Source organism: Canis lupus, chromosome 7 (genome assembly GCF_011100685.1).
Source record: "Canis lupus familiaris isolate Mischka breed German Shepherd chromosome 7, alternate assembly UU_Cfam_GSD_1.0, whole genome shotgun sequence".
NCBI classification, from domain to species: domain Eukaryota; kingdom Metazoa; phylum Chordata; class Mammalia; order Carnivora; family Canidae; genus Canis; species Canis lupus.
In genome coordinates this window covers 37,978,856-38,005,663 of record NC_049228.1, presented here as the reverse complement: position 1 = coordinate 38,005,663, position 26,808 = coordinate 37,978,856, and the positions used below count along the sequence as shown (strand labels likewise).

The following is a 26,808-nucleotide window of genomic DNA, read 5'->3' as shown; positions in this document are numbered from 1 at the left end:
AACACAAAACACATTCAGGAATATAGGACTTGGTACTATTCCTAGTAAGTTTATGATCTATATGGAGAGACAAAATATATAATCCCTAAGAACACATAATCTAGTGATCAAATTATAGCACACAACTTACTCTGAATATACAGGGTATATCTTTTCGACTTGCATGAATAACATCAGAAGCCAACACTGAACTCACAGAAAATTCTTCATCCCTGAGAAAAGTGAAACATTAAAAGTTGGCATATGTAGGTATATGTGTGTTGTGTTTTGGGTGTGTATCCAAGTAACACACATGGAGCAATCCTTAAAATTTAATTGCACTAAACATCCAAATTGAATTTTAAAAGTTTTGATTTTTCCACCATTGTAAGTGATAGTGCTCAAAGTAATTTATCAGGAGTAACTCAGCAGTGGTGATCATACATTGAGCTAGAAAAGATTGCTGCTTCCCATTGCAAGGCCAGTATCTGTACATGCGAAGAGGGATCTGAACCCTCCCTAACAAGGGACCCTCTTGCCTCTCGCAATACATCTCACATACCCACAACATAGCTTATCTGACATTTCACTATTCTTTCAACACCTGAAACAGAATTCCTCCACAAGAATTTACTCCTTGTGACTCCCTTGCTTTGGTTCCTAGTGCCATCACTCTCCTCATCTTGAGGACTTGATGCCTTAGTCTTAGCTTTAATTCTCCCTGCATTTCTGTAGCGAGCCCCCGAGCAGGCTCTGTTGGACTTTCTTTGCTAATATTTCTCACACCTATCTCCTTGTATTCTGTATCTGTGGGGAAGAAGATGTGCCTGAGGAGCTGGTGGTATGAAATGCCACTGTGTGCCATTTCTGGAGAAAGCTGGATGGAGGCCCATGTGGGATTTATCAGCACAGAGGTGAGAGCTGAAGCTCTGGGGGTTCATGTCACCCCAGCGGAGTGCAAGAGTTAATAAGAGAGGTAAGGGAGAGCACTCCATGGGGTAGGGGAATAGCCTGAAAAGCAAGAGGTGTACTCATTCAAATGTTTGCCTGCTCATTATATGTTCCAAGAGCCTGATTTTGAGATTTCTGCTCCCTTTCCTCACACTGGAATTCCATTCCACACCTTGAGGCAATGATTGAACCGTCACACATTAGGCCTTCATTACCCCAGCCAGCTTTATGCCGGTCTTTTGGATTCAAACTTTAGTTTCTTTTCCCTGACCCCAAGCCCCATCCCTCTACACACACCAACCTGCCCTAGAACTACACCTTGCTTCCTGGTCTTAATTATGCTACTCTGGCAATATTAGCCAATTAGATTATGAACATAAAATTAGATTCAAATAAAAATATGGCAATATAATTAGGTGAAAAATCAGACGCTTTCAAAAGCTCACCTCATGTCAATCACCTGACTGACCACAACGCTGGGCTGAGATGCTTTTCCTTCAGCGACATCATACAGGAAGAGTTTAAAGTCACAAACCACAGCCAGGGCTCTCTGCCATCCTTTCTTTACTCCAGCTGGTTTCGGAATCTTCGGCAAACAGACAGAAACAACTCACACTAAAATGTCAAGCGCAGCCCCCTTAATTACCTACGGAACTGCACAACAGAAACCTCAAGACACTGCACACGTGCTCTAGGTCTGCGGGTCTGGTTGGTAAAGTGCAGACAGAAACACAGACCATTGAAAACATGAAAAGTCAACGGTAAGAATAATTTCTTCAAATACGTATGACTTTTTATTCTGAAAAAACTTTTAAATGGTACCATTTTAACTTTCACTAGTAATTCATTAAAATAACATTCACAGATTTTTTTTTTATTTTATTTTAAGTAGGCTTCATACCCAATGTGGGGCTTGAACTCACAAGCCTGAGATTAAGAGTCGCATGCTCTACCAACTGAGCCAGCTAGGGACCCCACAGATTTCTAAGTAGCATAAAAGTCAAATTTGAGAGTATAAGGAAATGCAGCTTATACTTTGAATACTATTCAAGATTACCAGTAAGAAACACCCTGATAATATCTCAGGCTTTGTAAGCCTATGCTACATCTCCAGGAAGACCAGGGGCAGAGACTCATTTTTGGAGATTCAACATCTGTTTGTTACAAGATAGAGATAGTACAGAAAATTTTAAGACATTTTGGAATTTATTTCTAAGCAAAGGCCAGGTTTTTGTTTTCACATCACTCTGGATAAAATAAAATTATTAGATGAATTTTATTTGCCTAATTTTCTGACAAGGAGTATGTTTGTAAAGCGACTAGACTCTATCCTCAGTCATTAATCAATCTCAAAAGATGAATCTAAACCCAACCTAATTATACTTACCCTGACATGACCTTCATAGGCTGTTCCTATTCCTTTCTGTGGATCTATCCCCAGAGGACCTTTTGTCTGCTCAGGAGGGACTGGACAAGCAGTTGGAGCTTTGTTTACACAAGTTATATGACATGAGAATCCGCACACTTTTGAAGAGGGGGAATAAAAAACAATGTTCAATAAAAATACACTTTTACAAAAAAGAAAATTCACTGAGCACTCATTACATACAAGGGGCTTATCTGTGGTTTTGTTTTAAATAATTGTTTTGTCATTTGGGGAGCTGATTCATTTGCTTATCAATAAGAATTTCAATGAGAAACAGTAAAGATTTTTATTATTGTAATATTATTGTTCTGTGTTAACAGGAGTAATCAAGAGGAGCAAATACATAGGAAAAAAAAATCTAAATTTGTGACTACAACAGTGATTTTAAACTTGGAATTCCAAAAAGTGGTTTCTAGAGTTCTAATTCTTCATTTTGCCACAACTTAGTATCTGCCCTGAAAATTTCTCTTGCCAGGCTCACTAATGGACATGAAATTACTCGACATCTTTGCAATATCTGGAAAATTTTATCAATCCTTTTTGAAAATGGAATTGTTCAATGATTAAAAAGGTACAAATTAAGGATAATCTTTAAGAGTTGTTAATATCATTATAGATTCTTCAGCTATAACTAAGGTCATAATAATGGTTAACTTAATTGAATGCATTTAATTTTTCTATAAGAGAGGTACAGTTACTCCTGTTTACGTATGACTTGCCCTGGTCACAGGACTCAAAAGTGGTACTGCTGGAATTCAAACCCAGGCAGTCGGGCTCAGAGCCTGCCCTACCTACCAACAATAGTGCTATGATACCTCTACCTGGTACTCACACGATGAACCTGAAACTCTAAGAGACAGGATAAACAAAAATAAGTATGTAAGTTTCACCGAGACTTGGTTGGGTGAATTGAAATATTGAAAGGCACCTGGGTGGCTCAGTTGGTTAAGCCTCCAACTCTCTTGATTTCAGCTCAGGTCATGATCTCAGGGTCATGGGATCGAGCCTCACACTGGGCTCCACACTCAGCTTGAGATTGGAGCTCAAGCTATGTCTGCTTGAGATTCTCTGTTTGCCCTCCCCCCCGCCACTTGCTCTCTCTCTAAAATAAATAAATAAAATCTTTTTAAAAGTTAAAACATTTAAAACAAACAAGTTTGTTGGAAGGGACTGCAGACTAAGGGAATCCATTTAGACAATTCTTACTCTAAGGCTCAGTGCTAGAGAATATTTGGGAAAGATTAAGAGAGGAGCTGAAGGGATACCGTTCTAGGAGTGCATGCACATGGGAAAATGTATATATACATCACTGATGGGCATTATGAAGCCATCAGAGGGGTAGGATGAACTAGTACTGACCTCCAAAACCACCAAACTTCTGTTAGACATCTCATTCACTTACAAGTGGAATGTCTTATAATTATAACAAGTTATAATCTGTTTTACTAATAGGCAAAACCTCACCTCCAAACAGCAGCGGAAACAACAAAATAATTGTCCTTTACAGGATCTAACTTCAATCAACCAAGAAGAAATTAAAATGATAGGAGTCTTTTGGAAGCTGTAACCGCATTACCATAACATTTATAAAAGCCTAGGCAGAGTCTAATGTGTCCCCACAGTGTATAGGGCAGAGTACTAAGGGTCCGTGGGAACGACAGGCACAATTTCATGACATGAGACTCTAGAAAGGGGCCTGGGGAGATCCAAAAAAATCCTACCATGTAATTATAAATGATTCTGATGCAACAGAAAGGATAAGGGATTAATACCAAGTAGCTATCCAGGATTCTTTCTGATAAACAGATTTTAGAATGACATTTATCTTTATTTGCATTTTATTTTTTAAAAGATTAATTTGTTTTAGAGAGAGAGAGTGAAAGAGCTGGGGAAGTACCAGAGGAAGAAGGAGAGAGAGAATCCTGAAGCAGACTCCCCACTGAGTGCGGAGCCCAATGCGGGGCTTAATCCCAGGACCTTGAGATCATGACCTGAGCCAAAACCAAGAGCCATCTAGGTGTCCCTAAAAGTGACACTTGTAAGTATTGGCTAAATCCAAAATGGGACAAGCCTTAAAACCTGTACAAATTCTCTCCTTTGGCTTCCATCATACCTTTCTGGTCAACAACATTAAGGGGATGTTAATAGCATCTTAAGACAGTGCATGCTATGTCTGCTTAGTTCTCATAGTCAAAGCAGAAGATCCAGACTGCATCATCTTCAATAGTCTTATAGATACATGCGTTTAGAACCAAAGAAAATGGTTGGGTTGTTAATGCTTTGCCGGAACCACGAATTCACCCAAAGAATGAAATAAAGACTGATAAAGTTCTCCCCTGTTTCTAGGGGCCGTCTATATTCTCCCATGTTCAACATTTAGCACAGTGTTTGGTTTATTATCTGTACTCCTGTTATCAGAAAAAAGCAAAGCCAGCAGATATTTAGATGTGTTTTAAGGAGAATACGGTTACGTGATCACAGTTGAGGTAGTCCATGCTAGGACCCTAACGTCACACTCTCCTGTCATTTTGTTCTTACCCTCACAGGAACAGCCTTGTCTTATCAAACCAACCATCAGAGAGGTGCACTGGTGACATCTGGTAGGTGTTGTGAAAGATTTGACAAAAAACTGATGAGTCTTGCGCTGCAAAACAAATGGATGAAAAAGACGCTGATGATCAAAAACATCAATTATTTAAAGGATTTCTGCAATGTGAATCTCTGGGCCTCACACGAGCTACTAGGATGTTTTCTAAATATAAGTAGAATCAATTGTTTTCATTTCTCACATCTTTTTGTAATTTATGCTCCTTAAATATTTTTACTAGGCAATACAGAGCTAGGTTATGCTAAAAATAACATAGGAAGTTACATGATAGGTTAACTGCTCTTGAATGCCATTTGAAAAGTTATAAATTGTAGGTTTTTATTTTTGCTCACAGATTTTGATTAAGGATTTTTACAAATTCTTCAAATGATTCTTCAGCAAAAAGTTAAATGAAACATTACATATTTATACTTTCACAAACACAAAAATTTAATATGCTTTTATACCTTCTTAGGAAGAACAAAGAGTAACTGAAAATTCTGGTCCCTGCTATAAGTACTTCATTCTCTGGGACTAAGAATAAAGAGTATACTTAATGAATCTGTTTCCTTCCGTGAAAGCAGGTGGTACTCCCCCTTCAGTAGACAAACATACAGATGTACCATCCTAGAGACAGATGGCAGCCTGAGACATCTTACTGCAAACCCAGTAAAGTTCTCCAAGGCTTATCTGTTCTATCGGGTTCTAAGTCACTAGACTGTAGCTCTCCAGAACATGCCTCTTCTCTCTTAGAAGGTTTTAATAATAAATGAATTATAATAGCTATTCTTCCACTCAACTGTATGAGCCTAGGGACAACCTTCTTAAGTTCTCGGTGTCTTACTTTCCTCATTCTGTAAAACAGGATCGATAACAGTATCTACTTCATTGGTTGTTTAAGTAAATATGTGAATATAAACAAAGCCTTTTGAACAGTGCTGGCATGGAATAAGCATTCAGAACACAGTTACTTACATATATATATATATATATATATATATATATATATATATATATATATATATATATATATATATAATTTTACTGGAGTTCAATTTGCCAACATATAACACCCAGTGCTCATCTTGCCAAGTGCCCGTCACCCAGTCACCCCAATCCCCTGCCCATCTCTCCTTCCACTACCCCTTGTTCGTTTCCCAGAGTTAGGAGTCTCTCATGCTCTGTCACCCTCATTGATATTTCCCACTCATTTTCTCTCCTTTCCCCTTTAATCCCTTTCACTATTTTTTATATTCCCTGAATGAATGAAACCATATAATATTTGTCCTTCTCTGATTGACTTACTTCACTCAGCATAATACCCTCCAGTTCCATCCACGTTGAAGCAAATGGTGGGTATTCGTCATTTCTAATGGCTGAGGAATACTCCATTGTATATATAGACCACATCTTCTTTAGCCATTCATCTTTTGATGGACACCGAGGCTCCTTCCACAGTTTGGCTACTGTGAACATTGCTGCTATGAACATTGGGGTGTAGGTGTCTCGGTTTTTTCACTGCATCTATATCTTTGGGGTAAATACCCAGTAGTGCAATTGCTGGGTCGTAGGGTAGCTCTATTTTCACCTTATGTTTATGATTTGAGATCTGACCTTCATTGCCTAGTTACAAAGAATTTCTCCATTTTCTCCTACCCATGTTTTTAATTTTTTAAATCTACATTTTATTTATTTATTTATTTTTAAAGATTTATTTATTTATGATAGACATAGAGAGAGAGAGAGAGAGAGAGAGAGAGAGGCAGAGACACAGGAGGAGGGAGAAGCAGGCTCCATGCCCGGAGCCTGATGTGGGACTCGATTCCGGGACTCCAGGATCGCGCCCTGGGCCAAAGGCAGGCGCCAAACTTCTGAGCCACCCAGGGATCCCCTAAATCTACATTTTAAATCTAAATTTTAAAACTAATACACATACACAGTTTAAATAGTAAAATAGTATCACAATGCTTAGAATAAAAACTGAAGTACCCTTCCACCCCAAGTCATCCTTCCTAGAGGCAATTTCATTTAACTCTTCCAGCTGTTTGCCTCCTTCTGTATGTATCTCTGTAATTTTGGAGGAGGGTGAAGCAAGTCTATTCTGCTATTTTGCTATTTCTTGATTTGAGGCATTATACTGATTTCCTGTCATGGAAGATGAGGATTTGGCACTGTCACATCAACTACTCCCTTCATGGTCTTAATATTGGTATAGCACAGTTTTGGGTTAAATGTTACATTTAATGTTTAAGTTATTATGACCTTGGATTTTTAACTGAGTCAAGAAGTATACTATCGTTACATGTTTTTTGTGTCATTTTTTGACTTTTCTGAAACTAATGATGCCCTCCCTCTTTTAAACTTAATTTTCTAGGTCTCTCTTACGACTTACCCCCAGACTCTCCAAAGCAACCGCAAAATCCTCTCAAATCTATGTACCACATGGTCAAGCAGTGAGGAAGGAAGGCTTCAGTATTCCTCTGCCCCGTGTTATTGACCAGAAGTTTCTCCTGGAGCCTCTCTGCTTTTCTGTTGAATGTTCAGCTGCAGGGCTTGGGTCCTTCTCCCAACTGACCTCTGTGCAATTCTCTCCTGTGGACCCTCTGCCTTTCTCTTTCTTCACCTCCTCCCTTGCTTTGATGGAAATCATTTCTTAGTAGTTTACTTAGGAAGCAGAACATAGGTGATAATACTTTGAGAAAATCTAAATCTTCTGAAAATTCTATTATTTTCCCCTAAATTGATTAAATCTTTGACTGGGAATCAAAAATTCTAGCTCAAAATCGTTTTACCTTACAATTGTCCTTTCCATTTTGCTGTTAACAAGTATGATGCCGTTTCGGTTCCTAATCATTTGAATGTGATGTTTTTTCCCTAAATATTTATTTATTTGAGAGAGAGAGTGTGCAAGCCAGGGGAGGGAGGGGGGGTAGCAGAGAGACAGAGAATCTCCAGCAGACTTCTGGTGGAGTGTGGTACCCAACATGGGGCTCCATCTTCCAACCCTGAGATCATAACCTGAGCTTAATTGACTGAGCCACCCAGGAGTCCCTCATTTAATGAATTTTTAAATGCTTGTCTTATTTTTAACTTTCAAAGGACTCTATTTTTCTGGTTATTCCTTTTTAAAAAGTTTCCTCTTGCTTTGGCATTGCCTCTTTTTCCTTCAATGAAAATAGGAAATCTGTTTGTTGGGATCTTTTTCTTTCGCTAAAGGATTTCCTAAAATGTCTCCTGATCCTTGGGAATTTGTTCATATTTAAGTGTAGTCAGTAAAAAAGCTGAGTTGAAAGTGTTTTGGTTTAGATTTTGTGCGGGTGCCCACGCACCATCAATGAGGACCAAGCTGTCTCACTGGGACTCTCAGCTGCCATTATCTGTAAATCTTTTCTGGGTGAATTTCTTCAGAGACTCCAGTGAAATCCTCCCAGGAGGCTAGAGGGAAGGAGGAGGCAATAAACCCAACTGCCAACATTTTGGGAGCTACACAGGAGAGAGGGGTTCAGAACCTCACTTTTAGGTTGCAGACTTCTGCAAGATCTCACGACTCCTAGTTCAACACCTCCTCTTCTCTCACCAACCACTGATGTCCTTCAGTTTGTGGTCTTTCAGTGACTCCACAAAGTGAATGCACTGCTAAGTTGGTGGTACACTGGCTGGTTTTGAGGGATGCTCTAACAGTGCTTCATGTGGACTTTGAACCAATTCCCCAACTCATTCTAGACTCCCTTTCCCACTCAGACTCCTCAAAGGTATCAGGTGTCTTATCCTTCTGCATGATGTGAAGCTTGTCCTTCATGTGTTCCCCCAGAAGGGCTTATGGGAACAACAATCCTTGACTTCTTGCACATTCTTAATACTTCTCCGTGGTTTTATTTTTGAATGATGCCTTATTATGCTTAAAAACTCCAAAACTCTTAAAAATCTTTGACATTCTAAATTCATCAAATTGTTACAACTATGTGCAGTTTTTTTGTATATGAGTTATACCTCAATAAAGTTGTCAAAAAGAAAGTCACAAAGGAGGGAAAAAACCTTGGACTCACACTTTCCTTGGGTATTTTAAACGTCATCCAATTGTTTTCTGGCATAGTGTTGCTATTGAAAAGTCTGACAAAAAATTCATTCTTTTCTTCCTCCTTGAGTTACTTATTACGCTTCTGTCCAATGTTTTTTTCTTTATAAGCCAAGGGTTTACTAGAATGTGTTTTCTCTTGTCTGAGTTGATTTTCTTGGCTATTCTGGGTGCCTCCATAGTATGAGTTTCAAGTCTGCTTTATTTTATTTTAAAGAATATTTTACTTACTTATTTGATGGAGAGAGTGAGCAAGTGAGAGCACACACACAAGCAGGGGGAGCAGGAGAGGGAGAAGCAGACTCCTGGCTGAGCAGGAAGCCTGATGTGGGGCTTGACCCCAGAATCCCAGGATTATGATCCAAGCCAAAGGCAGACATGCTTAACCAACCAACTGAGCCACCCAGATGCCCCTCAGGTCTGCTCTATTTTAGAAAATTTTCCTGAACACAGATTTTAGAATTTTCTGTTACCTTGGTGTTCTCTATCACAGACTCCTATTATATAAACATTGGCCCTTCTTTGTTATTCTTTTCCAACACTTTTCTAAAATCCTTTTTACCTCTTTCCTCATTTCTGTTTAAAAAATTTTATTTATTCATTTCAGTGTGGAAGGAGGGGTAGAGAGAACATGCTTGAGTCATGGGAGGAGAAGAGGAAGGGAGAGAGAGAGAATCCTTAAGCTGACTGCTGAGCATGGAGCCTGACATGGGCTCAATCCCATAACCTCAAGATCATGACCTGAGCTGAAACCAAGAGTTAGAAGCTTAACCAACTAAGCCACCCAGGAGCCCCTCCTCATTTCTTTCTTTCTTTTTTTTTTATTTGTTTATTTATTCATGAGAGACAGAGACAGAGAGAGAGAGAGAGGCAGAGACACAGGCAGAGGGAGAAGCAGGGTCCATGCAGGGAGCCTGACATGGGACTCGATCCTGGGTCTCCAGATCCCACCCTGGGCCGAATGCGGCACTAAACCGCTGAGCCACTGGGGCTGCCCCCCTCCTCATTTCTTGATTAAAAGAAAAAAAAACTATTTTCTATTTTCATAAGTGATTTATTGAATTTATTTACTCCCAAATTCCTTATGTGCCAGTCTGTATTCCTTCAGTCTTATTTCACCTTAATTTCTAATTCTTTCCCAGAAAGATTCTGTCACCTTTCTTCAAATCTTGCTTTCTTCAACACTCTCATTTCTAAGGTTTGCTACTTTAAATTTTTGTTTTTTCATAGCTTCTACTGTTTCCTTAATTTGTTCTGAAATATTGATTGTTGGTTTCGCAGAAATGTTTTCTGGCATACTTTCATTTTTAAAGATGACACTTCTCTTTTTTGTGTATGTGTGATTTGACTGTGGCCACTTCCCTCAGTTTTAAAAAAAATATTCATGAGAGACACAGAGAGAGGCAGAGACATAGACAGAGGGAGAAACAGGTTCCCTGCAGGGAGCCTGATGTGGGCCTCTATCCAGGACCCTGGGATCACATCCTGAGCCAAAGGCAGATGCTCAATCACTGAGCCACCCAGATATCCCCATTTCCCCCATTTTTAAGTGAAATGACTTTTCCTATACCTCTGTGAGGGAGAGATGGGCCAGGGTAATCTTCCCAGCTCCATGCCTTTGACTCTGTTTTCTATCATTTTCATTAAGATGATTTTTTTAAATGACCTCATTCTTTCCAAGCTCCTCCTTCCCTCTTCTTAATCATCTGGACTTTCTCTTTCCTTTCCTGCCTTGCTCAATTCTGAACCCATTTCCTACTGACCCTCCTTAGGATGGGGCTGTGATCTGGAAGAGTATTCTGACCATCTGTTTTGAGAATTTACAACTGCAGCACTGTCACATCGTCCACTGTCTTGCCTCCCTGATCCTCACCTGCAGGATGGAGCTTGCAAAATTCTCTTGGTTTCTAATGTTCTTGAGATGCCCAGCAGTGCTTGCTTGTGTTCTGGTGGTTTTCTGGCTCTGGGATTATCACGAATCCCTCTGCTTCACCTCCATTTTCTCTAGAACAGTGTTTAATACCATGGGGAGTCTTATAGATGACTGTTTTTCCTCCCTATCAGTTTATATTTTGGAGTTCGTGGGAAAATCTCATCTATTGTTCAAGTGTCATCTGCCAGGCTCTTTTTTTTTTTTTTAAGTTTTGATGCCTATCCAGTTGGTCTATTTTTATGGAGAGATTCTCTAAGATTAAAAAACCATGCCACCACTGCAACCAAGTTCCCAGAATCCTCTACCCTCTACTCACTGGATTCTAGACTCAATGACATCTATTTTTCATTAAAATGTTTTTAGATTGCAATTAAAAATGTGGTACTAATTCATATTTCCATCATAATGTTTCACAGTATCCTCCTGATAACAAAGAAAAGTACACCACAAATGTAAAGAGGTAGCTCATTATTACTGTAATCTGCTTTTCTCCAACTCCTCCTAAGTCTGATCATCTTTTCACTCTCATTTTAATTTATTTTTCATCAGCCTATTTCTAGCTTTTGTCCAATTAACTATTGCGTGTCCATCCCCTTGTTTATAAAAGCTCTTGGCACATGCAGAGATTTACCCTCCATCCTCTGCTCTGCATTTTCTCTACTATATTGTTTGAGTTAAAATCTCCAATCTGTCTCTAACCTAGTTCTCCTGAGTTCTTAGCTCTTGCTTTATACAGGTTAGGGCATAAATGTGAGAATCATATACATTCATGATCATTATCTTCTATATATCTGTTATTCCCTTTGTTAGAATACAATGTCCTCTTTCGTGCCCTTTGGTATTTTACACCTTAACCTTTGTATTACAGTAGGTATCTGTGATCTCTACTTTATTTTCTTCCCTTCTATACATCTTTGCTTTCAGCCACACAACTTCTCACAGGCTCTTGTGTTAGGCTCACTCTGGGGAGTCAGCTGCCATGTAAGAAGATTGAAGCTATCATCTGGACAGACCCTATCAGCTGCCTGTCATGGAAGCAAGCCATCCTGGACATGCAGCACAGCTGAACCTCCACACATCTGCAGTCTCAGCTGATGGTTGACCATACCCACATGGCAGACCCTCGGTGAGAGCCTCCCCCTTGAGCCCTTCTCAAATTCATACCCACAAAACTGTGAGACTTAAAAAAAAATTTTAAGCCATTAGGATCTGAGACTATTGCAGTTAAGAGCACCAGGTTACCATGTTTTCCATTCTTTCTTTTCTGTTTCCTGCCTCCATTCAATGAATAGCATTTCCTTCTGCAGGTATGAAAATTACACATTTTATATGCCAGTCTTCTATTTATTCCTTTCAACTTGTTAAGATTTATATTTGGGCTTACTTTCCTTATCAGGTTATCAATATTTATTTAAACATTTATATGATACTACTATGTCAGGTACTGTTCTAGGGTGTTTACAAATATTAAGCTTCTTTCTTTATTTTTCAAGATTTTATTTATTTATTCACGAGAGACACAGAGAAAAAGGCAGAGACACAGGCAGAGAGAGAAGCAGGCTCCATGCAGGGAGCCCGACGTGGGACTCGATCCCGGTCTCCAGGATCACACCCTGGGCTGCAGGCGGCGCTAAACCGCTGCGCCACCAGGGCTGCCCCCTCATTGTGGTTTTGATTTGCATTTCCCTGATAATTAGTGATGCTGAACACCATTTTATGTACCTTTGGCCACTTTTTTTGTATGTCTTCTTTGGAAAATGTCTATTGTGGTCCTCTGCTCATCTTTTAATTGGATTATGTAGTGTTTTGTTTGTTTGTTTGTATTTTTGGCAATTGAGTTGTATGAGTTCTTTTATATTTTGGATATTCACCCCTTACCAGATTATGATTTACAAATATTTTCTCTCATTCCATAGCTTGCCTTTTCATTTTAATGGTTTTCTTTGCTTTGCATTAATTTTTTATTTGATGTAATTCCACTTATTTACTTTTGCTTTTGTTTCATTGTCTTTGCTTTTGATATCAAATCCAAAAAAAACATTCCTAAGACTAGCAGATTACCCATTGTTTTCTTCTAGGAGTTTTATGGCTTTAGGTTTTATGTTCATGTCTTTACTGTTTTGAGTTAATTTTTGTGTATGGTGTGAGAGAGTGGTCTAGTTTCATTCTTTTGTATGTAGGATATCCAGTTTTTCCAGCACCATTTATTGAAGAGACTCCTTTCACCATTGTATATTTTTGATGCCTTTGTCATAAATTAATTGATCATATGTGTGTTCAGTAAACAGACATATGCATATTCATTTCTGGCTCTCTATTCTGTTCCATTGATATATGTTTCTGTTTTTTTATGCCAGTACTATACTGTTTTGGTTACTATTGCTTTGTAATATAGTTTGAAATTAGGAGTGTGATGCCTCCAGCCTTTTTTTTTTAAGATTGTACTGTCTATTTGAGGGGACAAATTTTAGCATTGTTTTTTCTATTTTTGTGAAAAATACTGTTGGAATTTTCATAGGGAGCGCATTGAATCTGTAAATTGCTATAAATTGTAATATAGACATTTTAATAATATTAATTCTTGCAATCTATGAACACGTTTCCATTGATGTGTCTTCTTAAATTTCTTTTGTCAATGTCTTATCATTTTTAGTGAACAGATCTTCTTGATTAAATTTATTCCTAAGTATTTTATTCCTTTCGGTGCAGTTGTAAATGAGATTGTTATCTTAATTTCACTTTCTGATGGTTTATTGTTAGTGTATACAAGAGTATTTTCAGAGAAAGTTTTTTTTTTTTTCAGAGAAAGTTTTTTTTAATAATAAACTTACTAAGTTCTTTATACGTGAAAATATTTTTTAACTTACTCTCATAATTAAGTGATGTTACAGCTGGGTTAACATTTTAGGGTTCAAAGTTCTTTTTCTTCAACATTTTGAACATTTATCTTAGTTGTTTTCTTGCACTTAGTGTTGCTGTTGAGAAGTTTGATATCAATTTGATTTTTCTTTAAAGATGATTTACTCTTTGAAAAATTTTAGGATTTTCTCTTGATCTATGATCTCCATAAATTTTACTATAATGTGTCCAAGTGTGAGTTTTTAAAAAAATTATTCCACCTAATGATGTATTTCAATATGAGGTTTTCCTCTTTAATTACTGGGAAATGTTAGGTGACCATTTCTTCAAGTGCTTCTATTTTTTCTTTCCCCTTCCGATCCTATTACAGAGATACTGAAACTATTTCTCTCATGTCTTATATCATCCATGCCATCTTCCCCCTCCAACTTGTTCTTCTACTATATCCAGTTTGCTCATTCCATTAAAGCAATCTGATGAGTTCTTTATTCCAGCAGTTATAGTTTCACATGAAGCACTTGCAAATTTTCTTCCTAGGTGCCTCATCCTGTTCCATCCTGTTCCATACTTTCTTTTTAAAATTCTCTTTCAAATATGTATTGTGCCTATTTTAAATTCATATTTTGGCCTCAGAATTTTGCTTTATCTAGCGAAGGTTATTCAGCTAGTTTTTCTTTTATGCCAGTTATACTTTTGTACATTTTATTAGCTTTTCAGATACACCAACCTGTCTCTCATTCTGTGGCTTATCCAAGGTTTCTGTGCTGGGGAGGGAGGTCATTTTTTTTTCCAGTTTCTAGAATTTCTTTGTAGGAGCTTGAGATAAGCAACTAAATCTTCATGTTCTACCATAATCAACACTTCAGTCATAGTTATGTTGAATAGAATGAAAAAATAATTCACCTGAATTTTTCACTAAATGTTTCTCTTTCTCAGTTATTTGTCAACTTTGATCTTAGATTCTTCTGAGTGGCCTCAACTTAATGTCTTTTTTTTTTTTTTTACAATGCATTCTCTAAGCACTACTCCTTACAATAACAGACTTCAAAATACTGAATTTAGGAAAATGGAAACAAGGAGACTACAACAAAGAAAGCAAGAATAGAAGCAATAGTTTCCATTCATTCTAAATTTCCATTTATTGTACTATATACATGTACTAACTATGCCAGATACTAAGTAATGCCAATCTGTGTTTTCTAAACCCCAAACCTTCTCAAATTATGGTGCAATTATGTACTAATTTTATTTGTGAATTGTATATCTAACTTTAATAGTAGATACTGTTTAAAAGAAAACATTTAGAAATGTACAGCTCTATATGCAAATATTGACATGTAGCTTACTATTTCTGTGATATTTGGAAACTTAATTTCTCAAAGCCTTAGTTTTCTGCTCTATGGAAACATATTAGATATCTTCAAATGCTGTAGTAAGAACCGAATTAGAAACTTTTAGATATGTGATAGAAATACTAGTGATAGAAATAATGATATAGTAGGTAGATAATGCCTGGAGAATAGTCCTATTCAGTAAGTTGTAGATATAATTATCAACTTGCTCTTTATATTATTTTTTATTGATAATTTAGAGATCTTCTAAAATGTTTAATCCCATAAATATTTATTTAAATAGTTCTAGAATAATGTCAAGGCTATTTTCCTGTAGATACAAAAATAAAAGTATAATCCCAAAGAACTAGCAAAACACAAACCCAGCATTCTTCTGAACTTTGCAGATCTGCAGTCTTTCTACTGAATCAAAAGTGCATTGAGTGCAAGTTAGTGCTGTGCTTATGGTATATTCAAGTTGCATATTCTTTCACTATGTATTTCATGTTTTATATTTTAAAATGAGAACAATTGATGATGGAAAATTATATGGAATTTTGAAAAAATTGGTTTATCATTTTATTTCTCCTTCAATCTGTTAGTGCCCAAAATGGATCTGAAAAAACATTGAGAGCATAAAGTAAAAGGAGAATATACTTCAAAAATAGTAATCTTTCAAAAACTCAGAAATTATAAAAAAGGGCAGAAAACTCCCAACTTGTAGGCTTTTCACTAATAAATAAAACCAACCAGGGATCCCTGGGTGGCGCAGCGGTTTAGCGCCTGCCTTTGGCCCAGGGCGCGATCCTGGAGACCCGGGATCGAATCCCACGTCAGGCTCCCGGTGCATGGAGCCTGCTTCTCCCTCTGCCTGTGTCTCTGCGCCTCTCTCTCTCTCTCTGTGTGTGTAACTATCATAAATAAATAAAAATTAAAAAAAATAAAATAAATAAAACCAACCAAACCAAACTATCCATTTCAATATAGCCCTCCAATCTTCAACTTTTATAATTTTTCATTTTGATTAAAATTATTAAAAAATTGAAAAAAGATGGAAGAAAAACTAAATGGAACAAACTTTACAACACTCTTCCTACCTTTCTTAGTGGTGGTTATTTCCAGTCACATAAAATTTATTTTCTTTCCAAGCTTTTATGTTTGTAATTTTGAGGAAAATAGCATAAATCACAGCAAATACAAAAAGCAGAAGAAATCCATTATAGTATTTTTTTTCAGAAGTATATAGATTGAGTACCTTAGCTGGAAAGCCAGTTGAACCAGGACATCCCTTTTTCCTTAAGGTTGGTGTGTGAGCTGGAAGAGGAGTACTGTCTACAATCTGAATTCAGGAGCAAAAAAGGAAATAAATGTCATGAAGTATTCCATCTGTTTCAAACATCACTAAAAATAAATCAAAGTAAATAAAGCCAAGCAACATCAATAAGGCAAAAAAATATCTCAATGAAGCTACAATTCTCATAGTGTTGATAATTTAAATTTCAGCCTGCAATGTCTACAAATGAAATAGTTCTTCAATTAGCAAAAAAATATTGGTCTGGAAATTTAAAAAGAAATGATTCAGAAAAGAGAATTCACAGAAGAGAACAAATGTCACAGCACATTGCCTACGTAAAAATGAGGATATTAATCTTCAAGTTCATCTTAAAATGTCACATTAATTCTTAAAAGTATCTGATTTTTTAAAAGCATGATTTATAACCGAATACTTAGAAGATTCTCTTAACTCTAACTTCTATATACAGAATGTATGTTGCATAGATGGAACACAATTCAGTGGATTTGTGTGTGTTTGTGTATGCATATGGAGAGAGAGAAAGAGAGACCGATTAGTGGGATTTTGTGCAGAAATCAATTTCCAAAGAAGGGAGTTAGAGTATTTAATATTATTGGAATTCAGAACTTAATATACATATTTAAAAGTTAAAAGCCATATCTTTATAAAATATTAATGTACAATATTACTTTTAATGAAAGGAACCAGTGATTTTACTGGAAAAGAGACAGCACTTATTTAGGAAAGTATTAAAAAAAAGGCATAAAAAGGCATAAAGAATTACTTCATTTTAGGATGCTAAGCAAGCAAACAAAAGAAAAGGCTAGCTTTGAATAAAGTTATAGTTTAAAATATTAAAAAGTAGATGACTCTTTGCCTTTGTTATTATATAAACAGAGTATTTTATATGCCCTATAACCTTAGAATGGAACCTCTGTTTTCTGCTTAATTGTGAGTTTAGTTCTAATTTAAATTTACTTTTAAATAGCTTGAAAAAGCTTTGAACCAAATTTACAAATTAATGTTTCAACAGGTAAACATGAGAGATAAAAGAGAGGAACAGTGAAAACCTACACAAAAGTTAATAAAAAAACAACTAATAGGAAACAAAAATGACATTATAATTTACCCAGAAAGTCTAAAAGAAGTTTAGAATAAAAAGGAGTGAAGTAAGGGTGCTGGATACAAGATCAACAGAGTTCACAAAGACCATAAGAATGTATATTTGGAAAAGATCCCATTCACTGTAGCAACAAAAACTTTAAGGTACCTAGGAACAAATGTAACAAGCAATATGAGGTAAATTCATAAAGAAAATAACAAAACTTTACTGAAGGATATAAAAGAAAATCTAACTGATATGTATACCATGTTCATAGATGGAAAGACCCAATCACAAAGATGTCAATTCTCCTCAGATAAATCTGTAAGTTTAATACAATTCCAATCAAAAGCTCCACATGGAACTTGACAAACTGATCCTAAAAGTCAAATGTAAAACTAAAGGGTCAAAAAGAAAAGGAAAAACAAGGTGGGTGGGAGTGGCTAATCATACCAGATGAAGTATTTTAGGGTCATAGTAATTAAGACAATGTGATATTGATGCAGGAATAGATACAGAGAACAGAAGAGAATAAAGAACTCCCAAACAGACCCATATATATAAAGCAGAGAGTGGTTTATAAATCAATGGGGGGAAATGTAGTAGAGTTGGTTGTTCATATGAGAAAAATAGATATAGAACCCCATTTCACATAATATGTAACAATAAATTTCAGTTTAAGGTCGTAAACATGTAAAATAAAAGTTTTTAAGCTTTTAGAAAAAAGTATGGAAGAAAAATTTTAAATGCTGCATAGGGAAGAACTGCTTTAGAAAGGTATAAAAAATAGAAGTCATAAAGGAAAAGATTAATAATATATATAAGCCTACTTTAAAATAAATAATGTTGCAAGACGAAAAGATACCAAATAAAAATTTAAAATAAGCCACAGACTGGAAGAAAATATTTGCAGTGCACAGAGCCAGCTAAGGATTAGTATCCAGATTACGTAAAGAACACTTACAAAAGAATAGGAAAAATAATTCAATAGAACAACAGATGAAAGACATAAACAGGCAAACCACCACTGATCAATAAACATATAAAAAGATGCTGAATTAACAGTTGAGATCAGAGAAATGCAAATTTAAAAAATGCCGCTCCATACCCATCAAGTTGGCAATAGTTAATGTCTAACAGTACCAAGGGTTGGTAAGGATATGGGAAAATGGGGAACTCTCACACATTGTCGGTGCAAGTGAAAATTGGTCCAACCACTGTAGAAAATAATTTGGCAAAATCTAGTTAAAGTTGAAAATGCGTATACCACACAACCCAATAATTCAGCTTCCAAGTATATACACTAAACAAACTGCACATTTGCAAAAGCAGACAGCTACTAGGATGTTCACATCAGCACTGATTGTAATAACAGAAATTGGAAACAATCTAAATATCTAGCAATAGGAGAATGCATAAATGGTTATATTGTATTCATACAATGAAATACATAGCAGTTATAATAATGAACTAAATGGACATGTATCTGCATGAGTAAAGCTCAAAGGCATAATGCTGAATGAAAGGAGTTACAGAGAGATACAGATGCATGTTTGCATAAAACATAAATATAAAACAAATGTTCTCATATATCGTTTATGGATGCAAATAAAGTGAAATGTAAAACCAAGGAAGAGAATGCACACCAATTTTAAGGTCTTTAGATATGTCTGAGAAAGGAGAGAGGGGAATAGTATAGGGAAGGGTGTTTCAATTGTGTGGAATATTTTTTCTTTGAAAACAGAGTTGAAAAGAACAGGGCAAACTGTTCACATCTGTTCAATCTGTGGATGGTGGTTACATGTGTTTATTATTCTCTGTGTGCTTGAAATAGTTCAGCATTTAAAATGTATAAATTCAAAATATTAAAACAATGATTTAAAAAAAGCAGAGACTCATCAGCTTAACCTGTCTTAAGGTAGTCTATCATAGGGTTGTAAAAAATCAAGTCAGACTCTAATTACAAATCACACTTCACTTCAGATAGCTTTCCAAAGTGAACTATCTGCTTCTCTTGGAACGCTAGACACAGCTCTAGAGATAATATGGGAAACAAAGGGGCTATGTCAGAACTGCAAGCTGAGTGAAGAATCTAAATTGCATCTTGAGGCAGGAGGCATGACACATTCTTCTGACTCATTGAGGAAATGACCTCTGTTGAGAAAACAGGCTGACCGGCTGTTTGAAACCACTGACTGACGTGAGGTGCAAAACAACACTGGTTTTTTGTACTATTACCAGACATGACATGGTTGAATGCCATCTGACTGAACAGTTAGAATAAACTATTCAGTGACCAGCAGTGGCAATTTTAATTTTAAGCTGTACTAAGTAACAGTTACATATGTCTTATTAGACTTCTGAGATGAATTAAAATAGGAGAATGGCACCTGACACTGCCATGTGCCTACCAGGTTTGTATCTGACAATTCTAGAATGTAGATAACTCTGCCCTCTGATCCATAGTTCTCTACTTAATATTAAGATTACCTTTATAATTAAGTAAATATTGTTTATTTTAGGTTGAATCTGAGGGGTGATTTTCTACTTTTGTTTTACAGTCCTATTTACATTATCAGTGAAATGCAATGATCTCCAACATACTGTGACTTATTACATAATATATTTGATTAAAAGAAGAGTCAGATTTCACTTGTTTTTTTGCAATTCCCTCTTTTCTGACACAAGTGAAAAGTTGAGGAGCATGACTGCTCCAGTGAGGCACCTTAAGTGGCTCAGCTTCACTAGATGTAGAAGGAGATGTGGACCTTGACTGGACGTTAACCTTGACGTTCGGATTCCGTACATATGTGCTCTCAACGGGGTCGGTCTAGGAAGATAAGTCAGGAAAAACAAAAACCCAAGAAATCACTTTCAAACAATGTGCAGCTCTTAGCAAATTTCTGTAAGGCATCATCATGATAACATTTCTTGAGAAGAGGAAAACGAACCTCAGTTTGAATATTCACCTTCAAGATCTGTCATTACACAAAAGCATAACCTCTAGTTCTAATGTAAACAAAGATAAAGATAGCAACAGTTAATAAAATGCTCCCATCTTCACTGCCTGCCTCCTGCTTTGGGCACTGGTCTCTACTATATGTTCTTGACTTGTATTCTGCAAATGAAATACATGTGAACTAAGTGCAGAGTACTTAACAGAGTATGTGCTGCAGATCAGAGATAATTTTGTCCTTCATAAGAAGGAAATCGGTTGTCTACCAGGCATTACTTGATTGTAAAAGAAACTAATTTATCAGCTTTGTTTGTCATTGGGGACAACACTGTCCTTTTATTCTGCAGCAGGGGAAATACCAGCACTTAAATTCAGTTGCAGTCTTTTAACCAAGTGTTTTTAGAAACTAAAAATGCTTGGGGTTAAAATTTAGCATTCAAGATCTTATGGAGCATACTGATGGATGATATATTCAGCTTGGCAATTTTCAAAATTACCAGGACTGCATTTTTGAAATGAAAGGCAATGAAAGCAAGCTGGAAAAGAGGCTGGAGGAATTTGTTTCAACTGTGCTGTACAGAAAGACCAGAAGTTACAATTCAGTAAAAAGAACAATCAACTTCAGGATTTTAAACATGTACTTAAAATATTTTCTCTTTTCCTTTATTATTATTATTATGGTTATTCTTTTAGGGACTGGTTAGTGGGCTGGCTAACACTGCAGGAGTCCTCTACTGGGCACAGGCAGGCAGGCAGATATTCTGGCAAACCACACGGCAAGATTTTTGTGGGGATAACTCACATGGTTCCCAACCAGGCCTTATATCTTGAGTTCCTGCACTCAGGAGAAGTGGGGGATAAGAGGCGTCCTAGGGAGAACACCTAAGGAACTTGCAGCTACAGCTATGTACCATCAGCTAAGGAAGTATTCCCATGTTTTAAAAATGGGGAACTGAGGCATACCAGCTGTACATTGGCTCTGAAGTGTGCAATGTGGCTAATTTCATAAAACTAGTACATTTTTCAAGTGGGAGAGCCAGGCCTGAATCTCACTTGTTGACCTCAAGTTCAGTATTCTTTTTGTGGTACAGAAGCATCTCCACGGTAAAGGTACTCAGAGCAACTGAACAGTCATGCAGAATGAGTTACACTGTCTCTTTTCCTGACTGAACTTCCACCAGGAATAGGAGAGTAAAAGAAAGAAGAAAGTAAGACTCTTAGACATGTTTTGCCCAATTCACAATTTCACTCAGGGACAGTCATGGCGAAGGTGCTCCTTTTAATTATTAATCTGGAATATAAATCTGGGCTGGAAATAAGGCCAGAAAGATCCTACTTCCTAAACATCTCCTCCTTCTAGTTTTCATATGATTACAGAAATTGCAAGCTGAATAAGAATCCATGGGGCAGGGGGTTCAGTTAACATGGAATTGATAAGTAAAGCAGTACTGATGCATCTTACATTAATAAGAATTTAAAATGACCTCAAATAATCAAGTTAAGTAGCTCATAAAGTATTTAAGAAGTGTCCAAGTAGGGGATTTACTAAGTGCAAAAAATGGGTCATTTTAAATAAAATTTAAATTTCTGACCTGTCACTCCAAAGCCTTTATTATATTAGCCCACAATTTGAGTGAAAGACATAAAAGCAGACGTTCCTGTGCACAGGATAATGCTATGAATGGGACTGAATAGCTAATAGTGGCTTTTCTACCTCTGAGTCCAATTACTTTAAAACCACTTCAAAAATGAGCAAGGCAGGAGCTCGCTGCTTTCAGTAGTACTGGCTGACAATTTAAAGCAGGTCTGCTCTTTGAGCCCTGTGAATATGTGCTGCCCAGAATTGAGCAGGCAGTTTTATTACTTACGCTTTCTTGTGCTGAAATTAGAACACACTGCCTTAAGACATTTTGTCAGTATGTGCCCTGGTGAAAGGTTTACTCACAAAAATCATCACACCTAAAAACCAATCCCACTTCCCATCCCCACTCCATAGTTGGTCCTTAAAACATTTACCATCATGTTTTATGACCCCATGAAAATGTGACATGATGACAGGGTGATATTGAACAAAGGGAAAAATATACCATCAAAGTTTAATCCTTGATTACAGAAGTTAATGACTCTTAAGAACTCTCAAGGCTTTAAATACATACCTCTTGGCCCTTCTTTAGAATTATTGCCATTTATAAAAAATCTTTTTCTCCTAACAAGTTTTTACTTATAAATAAAAAACAACAGGAATGAAAATAGATTTTGAAATTATTTTCTTAGTTGCATGAGGTAAATAAAACTGGTTATTCAAAAGAGGAAACATTTAGATTTAAAAACTAATAAAAGAGAATAAGGAAAATTAGCATACTAGCTTTTTGGAACTATATACTCTTAAAACAAATTCCAGAGATTAAACAAAATCAGGTAGTTTTTGTTAAAACTAATTAAAAAAAGGAAAAATATTTAAGTAATATTTTGAGATGACATTGAGTATATTTAAAAAGCTGAACTATGCCATTTACAATGATACTCTGATTTAAAAAAAACCCAATTATGGATTTTTTTTCACTTAATGTATAAGTGAAGTTCAAAAATTACCACTTTATTTTTCAAAAGTATGTTTCTTAGAAAGACAAGGAACAAAGTTTGGTAAAGATGAATAAAACTCTTGGCAATAATGTTTTGAATATCAGACTAAAATTTTTTTCCCCATATCTTCTAAAAGCTATTAGCAGCTAATACCTGTTAAATTAAGAGATTTACACATCTCATTTCCTTTATTGATTACTGCCAGTATAAACAATATCTCAAAAGAGGTTTAACAGGAAGAATAAGAAAAATGTAATACCACTTATATATTTTCTTTTTTTTTTATTTTTTTACTTATTTATGATAGTCACAGAGAGAGAGAGAGAGGCAGAGACACAGGCAGAGGGAGAAGCAGGCCCCATGCACCGGGAGCCCGACGTGGGATTCGATCCCGGGTCTCCAGGATCGCGCCCTGGGCCAAAGGCAGACGCTAAACTGCTGCGCCACCCAGGGATCCCATATATTTTCTATATCAAAGTGTTAATTATCACCAACAGGACTGGTTTTTTAAGATGTTATTAATTTTATCTATAATTATATGCTTACTGATACATTTATAATTAAGAACTTATTCTATCCACTAAAAAGCAATTACTTTTACTGAACTTTCAGAATACTCAATAACTATAAGCCAGACTTTGCAGACAGCCTAAAATTAATTTAATAATTGGCAATGATGCAGATACAACATGGCAGCAAAGCAACTGATTAATAGCACATCAATTATGTTTATCTTCTGAACCTTTATCATGGTTATAATACAATCAACAATAGTATACTTAAATCTTGAAAGTGAAATTCTTTGTGTTTTGAAAAATTGTATAGCATTACATGTAAGCAATGACTTGAATTAGTAATGCAGGAAAAGCTGATAAATATGATATACATTAATAGCAGGAAAAGCTGATAAATATGATATACATCAATAGTAGAGATATCACAATTCAGTAACTGCGTTTATGGTTGTAGAAAGAATGATAAGGAAAAAATAGTGGAAAGCAATATGTAATACTAACTGGACAGGACATTCTAATAGTATTTGGAGGAAGAGCTTGGAAAAAAACTTAACTGAACAGTATAAACAATTCACTCAATATTTCTTTTTTTTTTAAATAATAAATTTATTTTTTATTGGTGTTCAACTTGCCAACATACAGAATAACACCCAGTGCTCATCCTGTCAAGTGCCCCCCTCAGTATTTCTAAGCTCCACTCTACTGAGAAAGATGGGGAATATCTTTATGTAGATGTGATTTTTTTCTATTTTTCGGTTCTTTTTTCCTGAGTAAGCCTACTTCAAGGCATTAGAAACACCTACTTCCTCCAATGTGGTTTTTTACCTACTGCTCTACTGTTTGGTAAAAAAAAAGAAAAGAAAAAAATAAACTGAGTTATTAGCAGTATCATCCACAATGCCTAACACTGTCATGTAAAAAGTCTATAAGGCTTCCTGAATCTATTAGGATTTCCCTATCAAGTGATTTACAAAATGTAGTTTTAGGGTAGTTCAGTAAAATAGAAGTTTTCTTTCCCCCTAGGATTAGGTATGATTTTTAGGTAAACTTCTCAAATTATGCAGTATGGTGTTCTGATAAATAATAAAAACAACTAAAACAACTCATCTTGAATGTGTATCAATGGGCCTTTTCTACTTCAAAAATAATTAGAGATTTGAACATATACAAGAAGCAAAACACTCATAAGAAACCTGGTTTTAAAATAAAAGATACCAAGATTTGATACAGATTAGATATAGCTTTTTTTAAAAAGCTTACATCTAACATGTTGTCTTGTATTTGTAAATATAAAACAGAAAAAATATAATTATCATCAATTAACTTTAGCCAGAAATATTTTGGATACAAAGTGGCAAGTAATCCAATTTTTTGTATTCAAAAACACTTTATAACCTCAAACTTTCACTGATATAATTTTTTAATTTTTTGTTAATTGAGCTTATGATAAAAAACAGTATTATGGAAATACCTTATCATTTGGAAAACAGCAAATCTTTTTATCATCCTAATAATAAACCACTGAAGAGTACAACTAGTAAGTACAATCTTACTAATTACAAATAATGTAACTTGCTACTCTTTAAGAAAATTCTCCTTACTTTCAATAGATCTATTTGAGTATCTATTCTGTAGAATTTACAAATGTTCTCAGAAAACAAAAGTTAAGCTACATGTTAGCTATTTATAATCTCTGTTCCACTCTAAAGGAATAATCTAAAATGAAACATTCAATGTGTCTCACTATTAATGAGAACACTGTGGACCCTTCCATAACCACTTATATTCAGTCATTAATAATAATATTAGTAACAAACCTTACTTGTGCTATGCCTAATTGAATAATGCCACTTATTAAGTATGTAAATGGAACCTTATAGCAGACTGGAAATAAAAATATAGCAAACCCTAAATAGTGATACCTCATTCATATGATATATGAGTCACTTAAAGAATTTTAACTATTACCTATTGCTCATCTGAAAGCACTATATATTATACAATCATATGTCACTGTTGGATTCTAGACCACTGTTAGCAATGGTAGCCATCTGTGTCCTACTGTAACACACTGCCATCTCTCAGGACCACTGAGGTGCCTCACTATGCCACTGAGATGCTTCTCTGCATCTGCTGAATACTTGGTGATTCTTCACTCAACTCCTTCAGAGATATCACTTTTCAGAGGTGGTTTTTAAACTTTTTCAGATATATAACTAAGGAAAAATTGAAGAAAGCCTGGAAAGCAGATTATTAAGCTTATCACAGCTGTATTAAAAAAACATATATGCATCAATAGGCTCTAGTTAAGTACGGCTTATTCATACCCTACAGAATGAAGATACAGACTAAATAGTAGGAACCTTATAATAGCTCTTTCCCTCAAAAATTTCTCCTTATATTACGATTCACAGAAGGGCTCCAGGAGGCCAAAGCCCCTAGAAATCTGCAAGGAAGTGAAATATAACTAATCTATATGTAACCAGAAAAATAAAATCTCTCTGAATTATAACAATATTTTTTAAAAAGAAACTAGTTAAAAATTCAGTCAGTTCAGTCTGATGATTTGAACCTAATAGAATTGGGCATATAACATTTTGGTCTTCCTTTCTAGAGGTTATATGATATACTTAACACATACTCAGATTAATTTGATAAATCCAAGCACCCGAAGGTTTTAACTCTCTAAATGTCAAAATCATTAAAAAAATCAGTTGAACGGCAATCTTTTCAGAAACTTTATCAATCAATGAGATATTAGTTGAAGTCATAGTTTCCATCTGCCACACCACTGGTATCTGATCTGCTTATTCACTATTGAACAGTAGTTTGGAAATATGTGCTATGTAAGGGTTAATCATATTTATTTTGCCATCAATGTATCATGACATCTGAAAGATAAGAGCACCAGGAAGCAGTGGGTGACCCTACTACTCCCCATGCTCTTTGTAAACCAGAGTTTACAGAATTCTCAAGAATTCTGGATTTAAGGTGTTGATCAATACCAATGATTATGAAGCTGACAGGTGAAAGTTTCAAAGCTTGTATCTACCACAGGTGTTCCTTTTTAATGCTACTATTTAACATGGTGTGTGAAAACCAGAGCAAACAAAACCAGCTAGCCCACTGCTTCTCAACTAGGGAGCGTGTATGTTGTATATATTGATGTTGGGGTGGACGTTGGTTTAGGAAAATTTGAGATCTTTCTACAAACACA

General features: G+C 35.8%; 1 protein-coding gene across 18 annotated transcripts in view; it reads right to left on the bottom strand.

The window, feature by feature from the left end:
* The window catches only part of CDC42BPA (CDC42 binding protein kinase alpha), a 309,366-nt gene that overhangs the window by 29,615 nt on the left and 252,943 nt on the right, over positions 1 to 26,808 (bottom strand). For 11 of the 18 annotated variants that reach the window (XR_005362267.1, XM_038542788.1, XM_038542797.1 and 8 more), the window contains 6 exons: positions 20,263 to 20,367; positions 16,397 to 16,480; positions 4,895 to 5,000; positions 2,318 to 2,454; positions 1,377 to 1,516; positions 131 to 212 (listed from right to left, as the gene is read on the bottom strand). Coding sequence is in view for 17 of the 18 variants with exons in the window: in XM_038542788.1 (XP_038398716.1) it covers positions 131 to 212; positions 1,377 to 1,516; positions 2,318 to 2,454; positions 4,895 to 5,000; positions 16,397 to 16,480; positions 20,263 to 20,367 (654 nt within the window). In the remaining variant the exon portion in view is untranslated. The remainder of the gene's footprint in view (positions 1 to 130; positions 213 to 1,376; positions 1,517 to 2,317; positions 2,455 to 4,894; positions 5,001 to 16,396; positions 16,481 to 20,262; positions 20,368 to 26,808) is intronic. The other 7 variants (XM_038542793.1, XM_038542794.1, XM_038542795.1 and 4 more) reach the window with 1 other exon arrangement.